The sequence below is a fragment of the Anneissia japonica genome, unplaced genomic scaffold (assembly GCF_011630105.1).
Source record: "Anneissia japonica isolate Jap-2015-1 unplaced genomic scaffold, ASM1163010v1 scaffold665_len1252844_cov201, whole genome shotgun sequence".
NCBI classification, from domain to species: domain Eukaryota; kingdom Metazoa; phylum Echinodermata; class Crinoidea; order Comatulida; family Comatulidae; genus Anneissia; species Anneissia japonica.
Genome location: NW_022757135.1, coordinates 473,333 through 496,053, shown reverse-complemented (window position 1 = coordinate 496,053; position 22,721 = coordinate 473,333). Strand labels below are relative to the sequence as shown.

The window sequence follows — 22,721 nt, the reverse complement described above, 5'->3', positions numbered from 1 at the left end:
ATACATATATATATATATATATATATATATATGAATATAATATTCTTAAACTATATCTTAGAATATCATAGAGTAAAGGACTATGTATTCATATAGTGTTAACTAGAGTGGAATTGGTGAGGAGTACACGGAGTGTACACCGGGGTGTCTACAGTAAACACTAGAAGCAACCGTGTGTTGACTGTGTGGACAAATTGTGAACAAGCTGTGGACTACGTGTACACAGTGTGAACACACCTATGACATGTTTCAAAGAGATTGACTATCATTTAAATATAAAACTTACCCGCCATTACTATTAAGATTTGTAGCCGGATATAAACCGCCGAATGCTTTGGTATTGTCGGGATCAGAAGAACGAAGAACACATGAGTTTCGAAAGGCGGATCGCACCGGTATGCTTACTTATGGATAGTGATTTTATATTGTATAAATAATACTGTAAACAACTACGCAACCGATAAGTATTGTTTTCAGGTTGATGTGGGCCGGATTCAACTTAGCACAAGTTGAACCACTAATATCATGGATATTTAGTACATAGAATTTAAATTCATGGTTGAATTGAGTAACAAGGCTTCACGTAAATGACATATTTTTTTTTGTAATCATTGCTTTTGTGATTCTTCTGCCGTTTAGGTTTAACCTTGGGCCTTGGTTTTGATTATGCCTTCACAAAAAGGTTGCAATATCGGGATCCCCGGCCTCATGTCATAACTTCAATTTCACAGTGGCGCCGTTGGTGCAACCAACAAGTTACAAAAACAAAAATACAATTGGTGTACGGTGGACAGTATGAAACCATTTACAACTTCCAGTCTCCTTACACCTTCCCACAGCAAAATTGAACTTAATATTTTATTGAAATTATGTGTCTAATGTGTTTTATTTAAGATTAAAATTACAATTTTAAAACTTTCTTGACGGTTAGTATTAGTGGTTAAGATTTATAAAATACACTAGGCCCCTATATAATATTTATGATTGTATTTTGACAAACTATTACCAAAAAACGGTGTACAGTCAACCCGGTCATGATTACTTTCAATCAAAATTGAAACCCGTAAGGACAGTAAAGGACATTAAACATTTTTCATCAGTCAGTTATTCAATTTCTCACCTCAGCCCCAACCATGGTGAGAATCGAGCTCCACTAGCTTATAAATCCTCTTTCACCCCTGGAACGGGGAAGGGGGAGTAGGGCGGCTCGCACTGCCACATGAGCTGTACTAAACAATCCCACAAAAAATCGGCAGTTATCGAATTCAACATTCATAGTTACGTATTTTTGTTTTTATTTACAGTTTTCTATTCAACTATCGATTTCGTTGGATTTATTGAAAGAGAGCCAGTGCTTTTCACACTGTAGTTAATTCTAGCCAACTTAGGTTATTTATGGTTTCAAGTATTTGTTAAATTTCATATTTGTTTTGTATTCAATTATTCATGTTATTGGTTGAATAAATAAAGAATGAATGAATGAATGAATGGAATGAATGAATGAATGATAGGCCAACAGCAATGACGACAACCATAATAATAATAATAAAGTGCAAAATACTTCAACTACAAATGAAACATTATGTTACAAAAGGATTTACTTATCATTCAATTGTGCTGCTATGTAAAGATTTTGTAGCAACATCTTCTAATGCATTGTAAAACATTTGCTCAGAGCAGACAGGATATTTACACAATATGGTACTATGCAGTTACAAAGAGAAAACAAATAAAATATATTTAAACAAATAATGATAAAATGAATTAACTTTGGAGATGACTCATACACCATATAATATACTATGTATTAATTATACCAATAACTGATATTAAAGCTTCACCAAGACAAATAAATTTCAATGAACCTTATCTGAAGTGGCAATCGAACTTAACAACTGACCAATCAAAAGAGGGCCTTACCATCGATACAATGATTTTAGATTGTATAAACAATACTGTAACAACTACGACACTGATATAGACCTCAGATTGTTTTCAGGTGGATGTAGGCCGGATTTAACTCACAAAAATGTTTATTCAACCAGAAACAGAACAAAGTTGAACCATTATGTATCACGGATTCTTCGTACATAGAAGTTACCCTTCATTGTTGATTTGAGTAACAAGCAATGACGTACGGTATTGAACTATTTTTCTAACCAATATGCCTACCTTTGTAATTCTTCTGAACGTTTAGGTTTATCCTTGAATATTGGTTATGATTATGCCTTCACAAGAAGGTTGCAATATCGGGAAACCCCCAAGCCTCATAACTTCAACTTTATTCGGCTTTCACTTTTGATACAGTGGCGCTGTGTTATTTACAGTTTCTATTCAACTATTTCATTGATGAACGAATGCGTTGTTCTGCTTATAAAATTGGATAAATTACATATTGAATTATTATTATTATTATTATAACAATAATAATAATAATAATTATTATAATAATAATAATAATTATAATAATAATAATAGTAGTAGTCGTCGTCGTTGTTGTTCTTGTTGTTGTTATTATTATTATTATTATTATTATTATTATTATTATTATTATGACGACGACGACGACGTTGGGAACCATGTTCTCTCCTGTCACCCTCCTACCTTTATATGGAATCTACAAGCCACTGAAGTTGTTTATTATTGGTCTGGCCAACGAGAAGCATTGCAGTAATAGTAGCATTGAAATACCCGCTGCTACTTGGCGATCGGATTCAACACTAGTCACTAAGCGCATTTTTGGTGGTCTAGTGGTTATGACACCAGGCTAATTATCTGGAGGTCATGGGTTCAATTCCCAACCAAATCAATCGCGGACTTCTTTTCGCTAGTACTTTATTTCACTTCATTTCATTTGTCTCAAACAAGCAAAAAAGAACATGAGACAGGAACTCCCAACGAGTGAAATAAATCATTGTCAATGGACCCTTTCACAAAAATGCTTACAATATACAATTTGGACGTCACGACAACAATAATAAAGAGCAAAATACTTTTGAAAACACATATTCTTCAACTACAAATGAAATTTTATGTTACAAAAGGATTTATTTTATCATTCAATTAATTGTGCTGCTATGTAAAGATTTTGTTGCAACATCTTCAACTTCTAATGCATTCTAAAACATTTGCTCAGAGCAGACAGGTCATTTACACAATATGGTACTAGGCAGTTACAAAGAGAAAACAAATACAATATTGAAACAAATAATGATCCAATGAATAAACTTTGAAGGTGACTTATACACCATAACTATATACTATGTATGATTATACCAATAAATGATATTAAAGCATCGCCAAGGCAAATATATTTCAATTAACATTTCTGGAGTGGCAATCGAACTTTACAACTGACCAATCAACAGAAACAGAAAGGTCCACGTGACTCAATAGGTTAATTATGCCGACCAATATAAGCTAAAACCAGACTATTTGAATATTTGCTATATGATTGTTCTAATTATTCGGATTGTTTGTTGTGTTCTAAGCGGACATTTACAAGGCACAGGCCTTTAGCTATTCTCAATGCTCCCTGCAAAATAAACCCATTTGTGCTGCAAGTTCCAAGCATAATCTTAACCCTGTTGTATTACAAATTTCATTAAAACTAACAAAGTAAAAAATGTAAAAAATTATCAAAGCTCAGCTCAGCTTAAGGAGTTTCTATTTAATGAGAAAAAAACCGTGTTCCCCAAACAAGTGTTGAAAAATAATGGCGCAAATGTAAAAACAATATCTAGGTTCAAACAGAGAAGTACAAGTATACATTATATACATTCAAGAGAAAGTATACTTTTTAAGTCATAAATATTTTATCATCTACAAGCATAGATATTGCTTTCATACTTCACCACGTTCTTATTTGAAACATCTTAAATCCACATAAACAATAAAAGTATACTGCTCTACACTGTGGTCTGCAGTGCAGAGTTATTTGATAATTGAAGATTCAATTATTTAATGCAGAGGCAGACACAGAATTAATTATTCCAAAACATATTTCTGTTAAAACAAACAATTGTCGAAGATAAATACTGATTAAATTGGATAATTTTTCAATTCCTGCTACAGTAAATAATCAAATAATTGTGATTGGCCGAACAATTAACAAATCCTACCTGATTGCCGCCTACCCATTTATAATGCTGGATTCTGATTGGATGATAGTTAACAACCAATAAGGCAGCTGCTCTCTATCACCCACCAAACAATGCTGAGTTAGTTTCATTATAAATTCTATTTAATAAACCTCCATAATGGATAAAGTATAAACATACCAACACTGACCACTCTCTGTAAAAACATCATGCTCAGATTTGATAGCAAATCCTTGCTTCGTCCAGATAAGGAATGCATCAAAATATTCTAAAATCCAAGCAATAATAAAAATGAACATATTGGAACATTTGAATAATTAACATTCAACTAAAGTCCAGTAGAATTTACCAAACAGTAGAATCCGGTATACTGTATGTTTAATTGTAGTGTTTAGCTACTGTAAAACACAGCAGCATGGCTGAGAATTTAAGCTGCTTACAGACTGGAGAAAACAACAATGCGTATTAAGGATGTTTATTTGATGATTTGTAAATCTATATATAATCCATAATATGCCGTTTTTATGTCTGTTTTCTTTTTGATGTAAACAAAGTAAAAACAAGGATCTGATATATATTTTTTTCATTTAATTCATTTCAGCATTAATAATCCACTTGTACATATACAAATAAATAAATACATTTCTACAGTTTTAAGAAGCATAACAACATATTATGACCCATTTGTTGATAATTTCTCCTTCAATGTAAACAAGGTAAAAATAAGCCTCTGATAGACTTCTTTTTCACTCAGTTAATTTCAGCATTACTAATCCCATTCGAGTTTTAATAAATATACAAATAAATAAATAGGCTGTTACAGTGTAAGTTATAAGCATACAGTAATAATCTCCTAATCCTAATCTGAAATCGGGAAGGCCACTCAGAACATACTGCTTTACAATGTGATGTGGAAAATTTTAACAATAGGAAATTAACAGCGAATAATCAAAGCAAGCTAAGCACTGTTAAACATACCCTCATAGAAATGCATATCAATAATGCAAAATATAAACAAAATTAAACATAGAATACAATATTAGCATCCATATACAATTTACATAACTCAGCAGTGTGAATATTCAATACATATATTAATATCATATTTTCAAGCAATAAAAAATATACCAATACATTTATGATCTTTTGTGATATATTCATAATATAGTGTATGATGCATATCTTAAATAAGCTGTAAATTTAAAAGAAAAAAAACCAAGATGCAAAAAATTTATAAATCCCATACCCATATACTTTTTGATGTAAGAAAGAAATCAAGATCTTAATTGTTAATATCCCTTATTGTATCTCATTACAGTAATTACAAACTTACATTCAAAATTTTACTTTATATAAAAGGTCTATCAATATATCTGTGTCTGAGATGGTGCAATATTTTTCAAACTCAATATATTTTATTCTACATATAAATAATATAACATTCATGGTATTCTAAAAATAATCCCTCCAAAGAATATCAAGTTTGATATAATTATTATACCATTATATTAATTAAAATGGCATTAATATTTTCTATATTATTTTTTTTGCCAATCAAGGTATGTAGAAAATTTATATAAACAAAATTTTGTTTTTCAAAATACAATATAATAATTTACTATTGAATAAGTTATCCGATAAAAACCAGGACAAATCCTGTAGTACAATTTTTTTGTATGACAAAGTTTTTGATTTGAAATTTGTGAATAAAATCATAGCACATGATGTATATATCAGACAGAATCAAGTACTGAGTATGGGTGAATTTAATCACTACAGGATGACTGGCTCTGAAAATCTACCATTTGTATCTGTTAAGACCCTAAACCGACTGAAAAGTGAACTCAACACTCATTCAATAACCCTAAAGAAAACATGTTAAGTACGAGTTGATCTTGATAATTTCTCACGTTCTCTGGCAAATTATCATTTACAGCATAAATAATTGCGGTTATAGTTTAGTCTTAATAAGTACACTTATATATTAGCTTCCTTAATCTCAAGGTATTGAGTCATTCCCGCATTTATGACTCTGGATTTGTGATCTGCGGAGTACCCGCATTGAAACTAATTTCAAAATCTTCATCTTGCGAAATGAATGAATGCCGGAAATTTTCCTTCTTGGTAATGTCCCGTGATAAAATAGAATGCCTGATTGTTTCCATGCCTTCGGGAAATAGTTCCGGCTCATGTTCTGTGAGCTGCGTAATCTGCGGTTTCTTCTGGTTGCGTTTTTTACACTTCTCGTATGAGAAATAGCAAGAGAGCGCTAGGACTGCTCCGATGAGAGCAGAGCCGAGTGAGATTAAGATAAGGTAAGTTAACTGAAGACTGGTAATGCTCTTGCATGGTTCCTCCGCTGGATCTTCCCGTCCATCTTCAGCTGTTGATGCTCTTGCAACTTGGAATGGAAGATAACTGTCTGCAGCTAGAATGGCAAAAACAAATAAATCAATATTAGTCGAAATGTGTTATTTTCTCTTCATAACTAATGAAAACTTAGTTGAATCACATTCTTGTGTGTTTGGTGCTGGAGCACCACATTGTCATGGTAACAGCTTTTTATACTTTCCTGCTACTCCTCAGCAAACCAATATAAACAAAGTGTTTATTAATTATAATTATTCATGTGAATGTACACTTAAAACAGCAGACAACTAATTGGTTCATTCAATCGACCACAAACTATTAGCCTTCAAAAGTAAAATAACATTTACTAATCTTACCAAAATTCTCCATTTTTGTTATATCATCTGTGTGTATCTCATACATATTCATATTAAATTATACCAAACGCATTACACATGTGCGGAAATTATACTCAACAAGTAGATTCAGTGCATAAACTCAGCCATATGCAGATATAACTAATTTACATTCATTAACAATTAACTTTTTAAAACTTAACATATAACTCAGTCACTTATAAGTCAAATATTGTTCAAATGCAAGCTGAACAAAAATATGATAGCAGAATGTAATAGCAATTGTGAAGTAATCTTACATCTTGAGATCCTGTTCCCATTGTGACAATATTCAATTTCTTTTGCACAACCAAGACACATCCCTTCTGATGGGTTACGTGTAGAACACTGCCGACTGCGGTGGCGCTTTCCCTCGGCGCTACATTTTGTCCACTTATTCCAATTCTTGAAACCATCCGATGTGACATATTTTGCTTCTAAAGAAATGAATGCAAGGCAGAAAAAAAAAATTTTAACTAATTATCGAAGATATTAACTACTACAGTACTACTAAATCCTTTCCAAGCCACTGGGGCTCATAGGGCTGGAGCTTATCCCCAGTTTCTGTATTGTGAAGCGGATGAGAGTTGTACTCTCCCTGGACAGGACACTAGTTCGTCACAGGGTAGTCCCCAGCAGTTTGCTGGTACCCATTGATACAAATCTGCATAGCGGAGACTCGAACCTCTGACCTTACGATTGATGTGATATCATCATGACCAGATTGAGGGTGTCACATGTTTTTGTCAAATAAAATTTGATAGTTAATCTAAGGCTTTAGTTATTAACTATCAATTAAAAAGTTTTAGAATAACTGTAAATTAGTTAACAAATTAGCTGTCTTGATCTGTCACATTTGACATTGATATTTTATATGATTTATCAAAATTTAAAAAATGAAAGTTTTAATTAAATATTCTAAGGCTCTTCCAGAATTAACTACCTATGACTATTGTATGACAGACCTAGTAGTTAATAATCTTAATATGTGGCAAAAACAAGCCAAAACAGTTTAGTTATTAATACAGGGTTAAAGATAAAAATGAGTGCTATAAAATGGTAAAAGAATTATTTAAATCTGACATTTCCTTATGATGTTACAAGCGTTTAAACATACAGCTGTTTAAAGAACAATATTTGAGAAATCAGCCTTCAAAGTTTATGATTTCAGGCATTTCTCAGGCAGACACCATCAACAAATTGTTAAAAATTGTTGTTTTAACATTGAAAATGGGGAAAATAACAGCACAGTATGATGTATATAAAGGTTAGTTTAGTGCAATAAAATAAATTTTAAAAATGTTGACATTTCAGCATGTTTTGGCCATTATCTCTGAAACACAATTTGCAACGATGACTGGTTTGGCATCCGTGCCACATATATAATCTATATATAAATGAATTAATCAAGTCTGAATCTGATTCATGTTTAATTACCTGGTTTACATTCCTCTTTTATACATATGACAATCTCTGTTGAATTTCCGACACAGTCTGTGCCTCCAAATGCAGGTTCCGGGTTGGTACATTGCCGATAACGTTGTTTAAGACCCTCGGTCCCACTGATTTTTGCCGTACACTCGCCCCAAGCAGTCCAACATGACCATCCGCCATTTACTACAATGCCAAAGTCAAATTATAAATTACTACGTTGTTTGATTTAAATATATATTGGACAATTTATAATTTACTGAAAGTTGTTCATTAACCCTTTCACTGCTGTAGGTATATGCACCTCCTGTGCTGGGACTTTTTAGAAAGGGGTTATTTTTAAATAAATGCCTTGAAAAAAATACTAAAAGAGATTATTTTGAAGTTGTTTTTGTGTTTTTGTTTACCAATGAGGTTGGCCTACTGGAAAAAAATGAAATTGAAATTTTTAGTCAAATGGTCACGTGACCTTGTGACCTTGACCTTGAAAATCACCATTTTTGGAAAAAAATTCTAAAAAAATATAAATTCTTATGGGAAGAATTTTTTTTTTCACTGGATATCTAAATATACATAAAATGAATAAATAAATCATTAGTTTTAATTATTTTCATAATTCTATTCAGACAGAAATTCATTTTTGCAGACAGAATCGCGAAAAAAAACTTTAAAAATCGCTGTAAAAAAAGTTTTTGGAAAAAAATAGTCATTACTGCAGGAAATTCTGTAGATACCCCCTCTATTTCATAGAAACAACTATAGAGGGCGCTACACTACAGGAACTATTTTAAAAATAATTATTTACCTATACCGGGTACTACCGAGTACGCGCTATTCAACAACATTCATTTTTTCCCGGTACTACCGGGTACGCGCACTGAAAGAGTTAAGTATTTGAATGTTAAGTTTATGTCCTTATTAGAAAAATAAAATTATTTCAATATTGGTATATTGTTGAAAATATATAGACATGTAAACTTTGATTTTAATAAATCCTTTGCTTCAGAAAGTACAGTATACAGTAGTGGATCCAGGAAATCAAATTAGAGAGGGCCCAAGGAGTGGCATTCATAGATGGAAGCTATAGCCAGTCCATGTTGGGGCTGAGGTAAGAAAAATTATGATTATGGCTCTAGATGGCCGGAAATGGTACTCTCAGACTTAAATTTCACTATAATTGTCTTTTTTCTCCATTTTTTAATATTTTGGAGAAATTTAGAAGGGGCCCAGGCCGGCTGGGCCCTCCTTAAATCCGCCACTGGTATTATGCAGTAGTTTAGATTGGAAATAAATATGTAAAGTATTTAGTTAGACTATTCATAGTACCTGGACAAGTAGGTCTGCTACATGATCTTGTTTCATAGTCAGGCCCTATGCAGAGATTGCTTCCAGGAAAACAACCCCTATACCTCACTTCAACCCCATCACCACAAGACACGGAGCACTCTTTCCATTCTGACCAAGCAGTCCAGCCTCCAAAATTACCTGAAGAGAAAAACAAAACAAAATTTGTATCACTGAACAACAACAATATCTGTTGCATATGACAAGACAAACCAGTCACTCTTAGCAAAAAAAAAAAATTTTTTTTTTAAATCAATTTTTAGTTATTAATACAGGGTTAAGCAGTAAAATAAAAGTTATAAAATTGTAAAAGAATCATTCAAATCAGACATTTTGCTACAAAGTTACAGGCATTTAAACATACAGCTGTACAAAAAACAGTACTGAGGAATCAGCCTTTTTTAAAGTTTCTTGGCCATATCCCAGAAAGAAACCATCACCAAAGCATTAAAAAATTGGGAAAAAAATAACAGCAGAGCATTGGTATAGATAAAAAGATTTGTTTAATGCAATATATTAGATTTTTAACAATTTTGACATTCCAAGATGTTTTGGCCATCTCAGAAACACGATATGCGAGGAGTGACTGAATTGGCTTATTTTCGCCACATATACAGTAGTTCATTCTCATCATCACAATCATCATCCTCCTCACCGTTATCTTCACCACCACCCTCCCCTATCAACATAATTATCCCTATCACACCTCCAACATCATCATACTCATCATCGCCAACTCATCATCATAAAAATCATTATCATCATTACTATTTTTATTAATCGATCATCTAATTAAATGTGTGAGAAAGAACACTTTACAAGTATAATACAAAATTACAATTCAATTTTAAATATTTTGTGTCTAAAATCACAGACATACCTGACTGATCCCAGCAACTCTTGTCATCAAATCGACAGGTCTTCTGACTTTCTTTGATTCTTGCAACATTGATACGTTCCTGCTCTGGCACAGGTGCACGGCACATAAACCGCACACGTCTCAACATGTACCCCTTTTCAGTTATATTTGTAACTGTCCACGATGTCCATGGCGATGTTCTTCGTTTATCTTTTAAAAATTGGGAAAATTATTTACTGTATATTATATTTGTATATTTCATTACAAGTGATGTCCATTGAAAATTGGTTGTTTGTAATTTATAATGTATTACTGACCTACAGTATTTGTTACTGGTCTTTTGTATATTGTTTTTCAAAAATTTTATAAATTTATAGAAATCTGTGCAAGATGTTCTTAGGTTGGCAGGATAAATTATTAGGATTATACTTTGACTGACCTGAAATGAAGATGGCTATATTTTTAGGACTATTGGGGTATACACGATTTAAAATAACAGACTTTAATGATAAATGCACATCATATAGCCATTGAAATATTTAAGAATAATAAAAACACATTTGTACATAAATTTAGTTGCTAACCTATTTTATTTACTATTCTATTTTATTTTATTCAATTTCCAGGGAAAATATAAGAAAATAAAATAAAAGTACAATAGCACCAAAAATAAAACAATTCAAAATAATTTCACACTGTCGAATGGCAAAAAAAAAAACACAAAAATACTAAAAAAAAAAAATAAATAAAAACTCCCTAAAATTTGATGCTTTTAATTATATGTTTAAATCTCTTCTCAGCCCTCTAAAATCTCACAATTGTAGTGGAAAGTAGCATGTTAGAATATCTAAATTTGCATTATACAAATGTTGAAGTCCCACTTCATATATCTTGTCTTGGTCTTACCTGGACAAGGTTCTGTATTACATTCTTCCCATTCGATGGAGTTGCCAACACATTGTTTTCCATCCGGACATTTCCGCGTATGTGATCGAAAACCGCCATTACATTTTGCCGAACATTCCGTCCACTCTTCCCAATCTCCCCAGGTGCCTAAAAGATACCAGATTAAAAGAATTAATTAAGAAATGAATAAAGCAAAAAACGAAACTTTTTAATAAAAATTGTTAGTGCTCACAGAAATCCTAATTCTAAAAAAATTACTTCAAATATAACTACTAATTTACTCTATGATGTTCAACCGCAATTATATCTAATTCAAAAGGCATTTGAAAGATATGAAAAAAAACACATACAACGCTACACAATTAGGAAGTTTTTGCCATTTTGTGGTAAAAGTGTGTTTTCATCACTTAAGGTTGTAATCACTTATTATTAAAGAAACGCAAGAATATAATTGCTGTAGTGGTAAATCCAAAGTCACCATAACTCTCTAATTTAAATGAAGCAAACTCAAATTTCAAATTTCTCAATTCAGAAGCCCACAAATGTATTTTAGCAAAATTGATTCAATGATTAACGGTAATAGCAATCTAGGCACTTTGATGTGTTCTTCTGCTTAGTAACCAAATTTATTAAACATGACAGTCACAAGCTACCATGTTTCCAGAAAGTTATTAATTACATATTAGTAAAAATTACTTAAAATTTAAATTAACTATATGTCATACAACTGGATTATAAGAGGATTCAAAGTAAACTTATAGATTTCACATTATCTATTTATTTATATTTTATATCACATTATATGAAAAACACAATGACTGGACTCTCTGACAAGGGAAAGAAAGTTAAACTTCTATCTAAATCACATTCTTCTACATGGCATGCACATACAAGCATAGCAGCATAAACTACTAAGCATACAGATCAGTTAAAGAAAACCTATTATATTAAACATTACAAGATATACTGCCTTGGGCTGACCTTAAGAAATACCACCCCCCCCCACCCCCACACCCAAAAAAAAAAATATTCGGATTGCTTACAAGGTACTGTACATTAACAAATGTTTGTAACTTCCAATTTATATGTAGAATAAAAAATATCTTTGCTAAATAACAGATAATAAAGAATATATTTCTATATGATTTTGCATAAATTGGTTGGTACTATTTTTTTGTTTAATAATTATAATTTGTAATTAGTTTTATTCTTTTAAATTAATTTTCCAATGAATGCAATGGTCTTTTTCAAAACAGTATACCATTTAAGAGTTTTACTAAATGCTATTAACACCATTGTGTTAACATAAACCAAACTAATTTCTATAACTACTGTACATAACGCTACAAATGTGATCACGGTACATCATTAGGAACACAGTATAACAAACATTGAAATTCAAAATAATGTTTTTTGAAAAGTATAAAATTATCTCTGTTGTTCCGGCTATAAAGAGAAAAATGTAAAATATTGAACATTTAAAAAAACAAATATCATTAAATTGAATCTTCCATAAAATATGCAATGATCAGGTAAATGTTCAGGTACAATATTTCTATTTACTACATACATCCTGTTTCAATAAATAATACAATTACTGAAAAAATATAACTATATATTTTTTATTGTTTTCAACAATGGAGGAATCAACTTCAAAGCTGCAAGGTTTTTCTACACTACAGTACATGCACAATTGATACCAATAAATCAACAAATGGTAGTTACAATGGTATAGCACCCTCTATAATTACAAACTTTGCAATTATGGAGAGTTGATTGAGGGGGAAAAAAGCATATTATTTCTTTGAGGTTGTATGGAAAAATACAAAGGTAAGTTTTGTACACCTAAACCAGAGGAATACTAGTCAACACAGCAGCCTAGGGAAGATAAGGTATTTTAGTAAGTATTCTGTTGGAATCTACTGGTAAAGCTAAGTCAGAGTTCGCTACTGTCTGGAACAAAATGGAGGAATACGAAGGCTAAGACTTGGACGAAATAACGGAAAACTTAAAGATTAGATGGTATGTTAATGCAAAATATCTGGACAACATGTTATGTTGAAGTACGGAATGTTAAACATGAAAAATTAGGAGGATGAACATATTACGAAAGGCTTAGCCAATATTAACACTTATATTTCAGTTTATTTTATGAGATTAAACACTTCTGCATGGCCAAATTAAAATAAGACATTTTCTTTTTATTTGCTGTTTTTTTTCCATGTAAATTTAATATTTGTTGGTTTTGGAACATTTGGTTGTTTTAACAGCCAAGCATGCCAAAGCAAGACAATTTAAATCCGGGTAAAATATTAATTAAAAGATGTAATATGTAGGGGATGTTAGTAGAATGAACGGAGACAAAATCATCAAGATGATCACACCAGACTGAAGGTAATACAACATGGAACACTTGGAAGACATTTTATAACAAGTTGCCTAGGTAACAATAAAGGAAGAACAGGGAGATCGTTGGAGATGAGTATCAAGCGATTAAGGTTGCAAAGAATTTAAACGTAAAAAAGCAAACCCAGCATAAACGCACTAATAACACTGCCACCTGTTGAAGATGCCTGGATGAAGTTTATAAGTTGTAGACATGAACCGAGAACTGGATAAGAAATCAATAAAAAATAAAGAAAAAACAAAAACAGAAAGGAGAAATGTTAACAAAAATCATATTTTGAAAATAAACAAGATAGAGTGATATGAAAGTAGGAAGAAAGAAAAAGCAGTGAGAAGAGAAGATACACTTAAAAAACAATCAATAGTGCTTGAATGTAGATAATTAAATTGAATTTATAAGAAAATGAATACATAAATATCAATTAATAAACATCAGTGAATTTTAAAGTAAGAATTCCACTTAAAAATCAGCAAATTATTATTTTTTTGTTGAGTCTATATAATCATCATCTCTTTATAAATGCAATTCTGCTAAAGGTATGCAGAAGTAAAAGATATCAATAACATCTTATAATAATAAGCCCTCCCACAATAACATAACTATTTATAGACAAAATTTTAAAAATATGTATATAATTAGTGAAGTAATTACATAATTTACAAATGATTAAAAATAATCACCTGTACAGTTGACCACTTCAATGGATGCATCCAAGCACGGCATACCACCACATTTTGGAGCAGGACTATCACATATCCTGGTTCGACACATGCATTGCTCCCAACCGTTTGGACTGTTACAATTGGCCCAATCTGACCACTTAGAATAACCTCCATCAACTAAAGAGAAATTATCTCCAATTAACATTTTTTAAGGAATGTCATTATGCTTATCTAAAAAGCATATCAATTAAATATATAAAGAAATTAACTGTTAATATTGTTCTTATTCAAGATTGGAATATTAATTATTTCAAAAATAGTTTTGAAAAAAAAGTATTAATTTGAGACAATGCAAAAGTTATATAAAAACAGTTATAATAGTGTTATTTAAAACAATAAAAAAAATATATGTAAAGAGAGAGAGTTTGGGAAAGAGAAAAATCTGACCATAGATACTGAAACTTACTTGGACCACTAAGGATGGGGCAAGAAGACATGTCTTGTATCCATCCTTCAAAATCAGATCTATAAAGCAAAAAGAATATCATAAATAATTGAGATAGTTGCTAAACAAAGCTGCAATCACATTTTCCAGGGAAAAAATGTTATCTCGATATTCCATCAAAAGGAGAGAAAATGGAAAATAAACACCAGATGAAAATGTTAATAAAAATTGAAAATATGATTTATGCAACCCCCATTTGGCCTTCAACAACCTGGAAATTCTAGCTAGTATGGTACCATCTTTCTGTTTTTCTAGTTGTATCACCATCTCATCTGAATGAGCAATTGAATACAAAATAGCCTAAATTAAATAGCACTGTCATAGAAATGGATTTAATTCCAAAGAATTTACCATGAATAATATTGTAACTCATTTTATTCAGTCACTGTTTTGGTAATTAGCATTTATCAAGACTAACATCAAATATCAAAATTTAAAAAAAACCTACAATGACAAAGGTGGTGAACTCCCTGAGGTAAGCAAAATGCGGGAATTGAGTTGCCTAGCATGATATCGATATATATTGCACAAATCACAGCTGGTGATTTATTAAATTTGATCTTGAATAATGCCAAACGGATCTGATATACTACTTCTGTTGAATGTTCCTGATGGAACACAATCCGTCGATTACTAAGAAAGATCTTTCCGAGATAAAGTGTTTTTATGTATAATTTCAATACTTCCAAATGTCAATCAAACATATGGAATCCGTCTGGTACAGGAATGATAACTCAATCAGGTCTAATTGGGGGAATCCAAGTATCTTTAGACTCAATCTTTGGCATAGAAAATGAGTTAGTCCTAAAACACTTGTACATAATACAACCTCTGACCATGCCATCAGATATAGGCATAAGTTATTCATCTCAAGTCTATCATCTTCTCGACCTAGTTTTGAAAAATTCCAAACACCAATTGCCATATAAGCAAAAAAATAATTTGTATTTGATATTATTGGTGTAAACTGATGATGATGAAAATTATGAAGATGATGATGATGGAGATTATTATGATGATGGAGATGATGATGACGAAGATAATGATTATGATTATGATTATTGTACGTTATCCAGTGACCAGGGGTAATAACGCTCGCGCCTTTGATAGTTCTTGGAATTAGCGCCTTATAAATGTTGAGTATTATTATGATTATAAAGATGAAGATGATGACGACGGTGGTGGTGATGATGCTGAAAATGATGAAGATGATAATGATTATTATTATTACTATTTAATGTTCAATGAATAGACAGACACTGTGTAAGATGATAAAATTAAAGACAAGAATAACTTATTTTATTTTTATTCATTAATTTCAGTAAATATGAATTAACTTATCAGGCAAATTTTAAGTGAGAATGTATGAAACAATTTTTATGTTAAAACTTAGTATAAAAGTTTGCTTTGTGATATATTCAACAAGTGCTGAGAGACATAATCTCACGAGGTTCTGCACCCACACAAGTGCTGTCAAGCGTGAGAACATCATTTTAAATCTGTTGGCAGGCTATCAAATTGGGCCTTTTCCAAATCGCTTTCTTTTTTTTAATCTTTAACGGAAGAAAAACATGCCTCTGGCTTAAACGAGTGCAAAGTAGCATGTTACAGTGCAGGAGAATTATTCAGGTTTTAATGTCAGTTTATTTATAAACGCTTCAGTTTTTAAAAGAGAGGGCAGGATTTGTAATTAAATATATTGATTTGTTACCTAATTAGCCTTAATGGCGTTTATATCACATAGTGCTTTATTATCATCTTTTGACATCTTATTGGGTATTAATTAGCAGCAATGGGCAGACGCTACATTTTTTACATAGATGTTATCCTCTCGTTAATGCTGGAGGATATGATGTCTTGATTACTTTTTGTTTATACAGGATGTCATCTCCAATTAAGTTCCACAAGTATTTCTGCATCATTCCTGCATGATCAACTCTATCAGAAGAGACTCCAGGATAAACTATAGATCACATGATTGGGTAATCACATTCCTACAAGTATTACAGGCAGATGAGTTAATTAGATGAACAAGACATGTACCAGGACTGTGGTTTATATGCATGTTAATATTAGTCAATGATGATTCTAGAATAATGTTGTATTCAATGGAATAGTTCTCAGACAAGTGGTAAATTACTCTTGCCGCTTAGGATATGGAATGCACTTTATAAACTACAGTAAGTCTGATCTTAGGAAGTGAAGTTGTTTTTAAGCATGAACAGAAGCCTTATGTCACAGGATTTGAACATAGGAATCTGAGATTATTAGGTGGGCATCTTAATCTCCAAACCACAGCTCTAATGTATAATTTACATCAAATTATAAGGCTTTGTGATGCTTTCTTAAGAGAAAGTAAAATAAAGGCTAATAATGATAACAATAATCAACATCAATTTTTAAAACATGAATGTACTGGGATATGTATAATACTGCTGCACGTCCTCTATAGTACGGTACCTGTTGTTAATACAAATTTAGGCTTTCCAAATCCAGCATTAGTGAACAAAATATGCAAATTAACCATTTAATATATTCTCCAAACTATAAGCTTGTAAATGATGTGCCATTTAATGGAATCAATTTGCCAAGTTATGAGTATTAAGCTTCTCTGTACTAATGTGTACAATACTGACACATTCCTATGTTAACCTACTCAGTTTAACAATTAGCAACAGTGTGCTGGTTTTGGGATGGCAAGTTTCATTTCTTATATTCTTTTTATTTTGCATTTTGAATTATTATTTTAAATAAATAATACATAAATATTTTCTTTTTGCTGAGTAATGTTTTCAAACTCATGTATATTTTGATATGATCACTATCTCTTTAAACTCAGACATTTAAATTCATTTTAAGATAACTGAAAAATCACAGATCTATCATGACAGTACATTGAAGCCGAATTAAATAACATCCACACACGAACAGGTTTAGCCCCTACTGTCAACTAACATGACTTCATTAACGAAACAGTGACTATTCAAGCATGCAGAGTTTTACCTCGTTGTTAATTACAGTCAATTAGCCCCCTTCCTGCAGGCTTAGCTCAAGGTGACACTGCGATGAAATGACCCCGTTAATAGCTTCCATAACAGACCAACAGAAAACAACTTTGTATATTGAACATTTTGCACAAACCTTTATCCCCTTAGTTAAATGTTGAAAAGCTTAGGGTTATTAATATGGACATACTGTTTTTAGATATCTTAAGATAAAACAGACAAAAAAGGAGCCCAAATATTTATAAGGAAGAGGATAAAAAAAAATGTATTATTAGCTGTAGGTAGGGGAATCAAACTCTTTCTATTTGAGTATAAAAATACATAACATAAGCAAATCTTACACTTGGTATATTGAAACACACTTCGCTTCGTTCTTTTGCCATCCACAATACGGGTCCATTGCATTAAGACACGTTACCTCTGTGATGAATCGCCCACACCTTTGCACCGGTACCTTCATTACCTTGTTCTGTAGTCCTACATACAACATCCCCTGTGGAGGTTGCAAAACAGCATGTTAAAACAATTCATCGGTGCATAATCCGCTCAGGTGTACATTACGCTGGTTTTACGTGATTAACAATCTCCCTACTGACTTAAAACATCTAATTCACCAACCAACATGACCACGCTAAATCTATTTCTCACACCTTCAGTTATCGGTCGAAAACTGTTTTCATATTTCATATGACAAAAAAATGTTCCTTGGAGACAATAGAGAACAATGAAATTCTAGAGCATAACTAGGTCAGTCTAAGGTATTCAATTAATTACGTTCAGCAAGACATCAATTTGTTGTTATTTCTAATTCATAGATCTTTTAGTTATTATGATTTTCTCTTTAAGTAAATTGTCTTCCTTTGTTGTATTGTAATATTATCAACTTTTTATCAAAAAAAAAAAATAAATAAATTAATATTCAGATTACTTACCCTTTCAACGTCAAGTTTCACTGTTTTGACTATAGCATGCTCATCTTCCTGCAACAACACATAAAAGAATATAATATACAATTATTTGTAAATAGTTTTCCATAAAATAAATAACATGATCATAATTCAGAACGTTCTAATAAACAATTTTAATATTCCAATTCAAAACTATTATTTATTGTATATGGTTATATGACACATAGATCATATTTACGTATAAATTCATTGCTGTATAAATATTAATGTTATTATTATTATTATTATTATTATTATTAATTTTATTATCACCATAATTGTTAACATTTTTACTACCATTATGTATAGTTCCACTTATCACAATCATTAGCTATATATTAAAAATATATTTACAAAAAAAATTAATTCAGTGTTTCCAAATTTACAGAAATAACGCAATTACTGTAGTTGTTGTTGTTGTAGTTGTTGTTCTGATATTAATTATTTAAAATAAACTATTTGTATTCAAAAAAAAGTTTCATGTATTGTATCTTCTCCCTCCCAGCTCATATAAATGCTGGCTAAACTATGACACACTTCTTCTGAGTATGCATAATTGATTATAATTAACAACATTTATCAAGAAGTATGGAGCCATCTTGGTGTTAATGTCTAATAAAAAAAGAAACTATCAACAAACTCCAGACTCAACATTTCCATCACCAGGACTATTCTCAATATAGCATAAAAAAATAAAATTGTCTAAACCCTTTAATTGAAAAACGAGCATCACATCTTCCGTGTTTAAGCATGGATAGGTAAACCTCAGATCACTTCCAAGTGTCAACATAACATATGGTAGGATGAAACCAACTCCAAATAAGCTATGACAGAATACGAGGTACAGGGGTGTTTACCCCGATATGCACTGTACATGACTAAGCAATGCATTCATACCTAATTATCAAATGACACTGTACAGTAGAGAATGAATCAAAATAGAAGAAAGTGAGTGGCTGGAAGAGCAAGTGGAAAACGGAAATGAAGTGAAACCAAAAACGTGTAATCATTAACAATCATAGAACATCAATAATATCAAACAATATCAAAAATATTACTTTTCTAATATTCTCTAAATATTTTACGTAATTTACCATCAAGATTTAGGACATCCAAAAGCAAAACCAATGTTAGACTGCCCTTCAACAACACATGGAGTTTGGATCAAAGTTACATAATCTCAAAGGAGTTTTCCCAGGTAAAAAATAAAGTGTGTTTTGAAACTTTCCATGACTGATTTACATACATTGTTTTTTCACTGCAAAATTAATATCTCAAAGAACAACAGTATCCTAAGGAGAAGCCACACTCCTAACAGATATTCCCAGGCCTACCACAAATTATTAATATCAATGATTTTTCACAGCAACGGTAGGGTTTGACATGGTAGATTTCCGTTACGAGGTCCTTCCATGGTTTCATTTTCAAGTCTTTGAAATCTTGTGGTTAAAAGGCATCTCGAACCAAAATCTTGAAGCATTTAGTAAGAATTATTGCATCACCTTTAGTTGCTTCTTCTACCTGAAAAGTGAAACTAATTCGTTGCTGTTTGTCTTCTTCATAGCCTGGTTTGTCTGTTTATTATCAATATTCCTAATATCCCTAAAGATCGCATAACTGGCCTACTGAACTGGCATGGAATCAAAAGAGCACAAAGTACCAGATTCTTTTATACAGTTGAAAAGACAATATAGTGATATTCTACTTACAAACGACTAATGTATTACAAATTGATAAATTTTAAAAAAATCATCAAAATGCCAACCATTAAACAAAAATAAAGTATTTTATAATATTATTATATTAATATTTTAATATTATATATTCTAATAGTTTATTTAAATATTTAACTGTAACTTAAATATGTTATGGAAAATTAGACCTATATATATATTCATTTCCAACAATATTTAAGCCACCCTGTTTTGTTAATATTTACATCTATGGCATTAATATCTAAATGACATATTTTCATTTGTCCTAATATTTATTTTTTATTGAAATTAGAAAAAAATATTCTTAAATATTTTATTTTACAATATTTTAGTTTTTTCATTTAATGTTGTCTAAAAGATGTGAATATTGTCAATAACTTATTAAAGTACATGTATATTATGCCTATAATTATAGAAATGTATGTTTAGAAACCCTCACTTAATTTGTATTTATGTTTTATTATGTTGAATGGGCTGAAGGCCTATTTATTGAATAAAAGCCTTTGGGCAAAGTATTATATTATTTGTTTAATTATATTATTAATATTCATTTTAACATGATAGATAATAGTTTTTAGGTTTTAGTTTTTACTGTAGTTAACCCATTTGTGATATGTAATTAATTATTACTTGCACTCAAAAGACAACTTTACAAGTTCACAACAGAATTATAAAGCACCCTAAAATAACAGATTCTTACTTTCCCCTCTTTTTTAAATAATAGGCCAAATTGTATGAGCTGCATCAGAGAAAGTTGATAATTGCTTCCTGAAGGGGGCAATAATTGGCGCGACTCCCAGGCCATCCAACAGGTGCCAGCCCCTATAATACTAGCCACCTGGTAAACTTGTGATACTGACTTACTTAGAATATTTATATTTCTACTTATATTCTATTTCAACTAATCTTATAATCTATTCCTACTCAAACTTAATTCCTTCTTTATTCAATAATTTAAGTACCTAAATCCCAATATTCTAACTTAGTTATTTATCCTGTTTTAGGTAAAATATCTATTAAAAAAATATTTATAGTGAAAATTAATAACAACAAATATGTATGACTTTCAAAATTCTAATACAGATTATTCTTTAATATGGTAATGTAACACTGACTTGCAATATATACATGTCACTGGCTAGGATCATTATTTTAGTGTTCTTATTGATTTGGTCATCTTCGAGGTATCTATCTACGGTATATCAATTAAGGCAAAGATCAGTGTTACCAATAAATATTATCTTGTTGACATACAATGAGAGAGAAACAAAAGATCGAATGGAATTGCACAAAGCTGTGGGTATCATAAGTATGTTTTATAATTACAGTATTATTGTTAGCGCTTGAAATTGCATAGAAACAAAAGCAATACGGATGTTTAAATAATTGATTTCGTATTAATACCGAATGATTCATATTATAACCAAATGTTACTATTTAGTGAACATAAGGTAGACTATTAGAAGTGTCAAAGCATGGGAATTATATTCCGGATAGAAACTTATTATTATGAATGACAAATTGTTTTTGTCCTAATTTAATTTCTGCAAATTGATTGTTCATTGTTCAAAACAGTAAGTGTTACGGTTTGATACGGTTCTGTATCTCTTGGGTTAACGATGAGGTATAATTAATGAAAGGTTTGATAATGTTTTGGGAGTTGAACTAATTTAAAACTAAAGACAAAGAACATTATTATGCTACTCATAATACTGAAAAGTTTTTTTTTTTATTAGCAAGCATGTGCGCTATGAAATATTAATATTATGGAATTTACTTATAATTATGTTTGTGTGTATGAAATATGCACACTTGAAAGTCGAGCCTAAGACAAACAAACTTATGTTGGGTACTGCCAATCAATGCGATCAAATACTTATTATTGCCAAAGGGAACTATAAAAAAATAAGATAGAATGTTTTAAGATGCCAAGGGGAAAAAAGACCTGATCAAAGATGAAAGGGAAAGAAGCGACTTGAGGGATCTGATCAAATCATTGTACAGGATATCTCTATGACATCAATGTTAGATGATACCCCAAAGGGATCTGATCTTTATCTATATTATTATTTTATTTTAATACTTTCACATACATC

The 22,721-nt window shown here is 31.1% G+C and overlaps 1 protein-coding gene across 2 annotated transcripts in view; it reads right to left on the bottom strand.

Annotated features, from left to right (window-relative positions):
* Nucleotides 1–3,028: 3,028 nt before the first annotated feature.
* Nucleotides 3,029–22,721, bottom strand: part of LOC117124425 (semaphorin-5A-like) — a 75,799-nt gene continuing 56,106 nt past the window's right edge. Inside the window, exons 15-25 of one of the 2 annotated variants that reach the window (XM_033270650.1) lie at nt 18,896–18,943; nt 18,305–18,456; nt 14,920–14,978; nt 14,472–14,630; nt 13,930–13,995; nt 11,385–11,531; nt 10,500–10,688; nt 9,602–9,760; nt 8,282–8,461; nt 7,105–7,281; nt 3,029–6,528 (exon numbers count right to left, since the gene is read on the bottom strand). In XM_033270650.1, coding sequence (XP_033126541.1) covers nt 6,125–6,528; nt 7,105–7,281; nt 8,282–8,461; nt 9,602–9,760; nt 10,500–10,688; nt 11,385–11,531; nt 13,930–13,995; nt 14,472–14,630; nt 14,920–14,978; nt 18,305–18,456; nt 18,896–18,943 — 1,740 coding nt within the window. In that variant the 3' untranslated portion in view covers nt 3,029–6,124. The remainder of the gene's footprint in view (nt 6,529–7,104; nt 7,282–8,281; nt 8,462–9,601; nt 9,761–10,499; nt 10,689–11,384; nt 11,532–13,929; nt 13,996–14,471; nt 14,631–14,919; nt 14,979–18,304; nt 18,457–18,895; nt 18,944–22,721) is intronic. The other variant, XM_033270651.1, reaches the window with a different exon arrangement.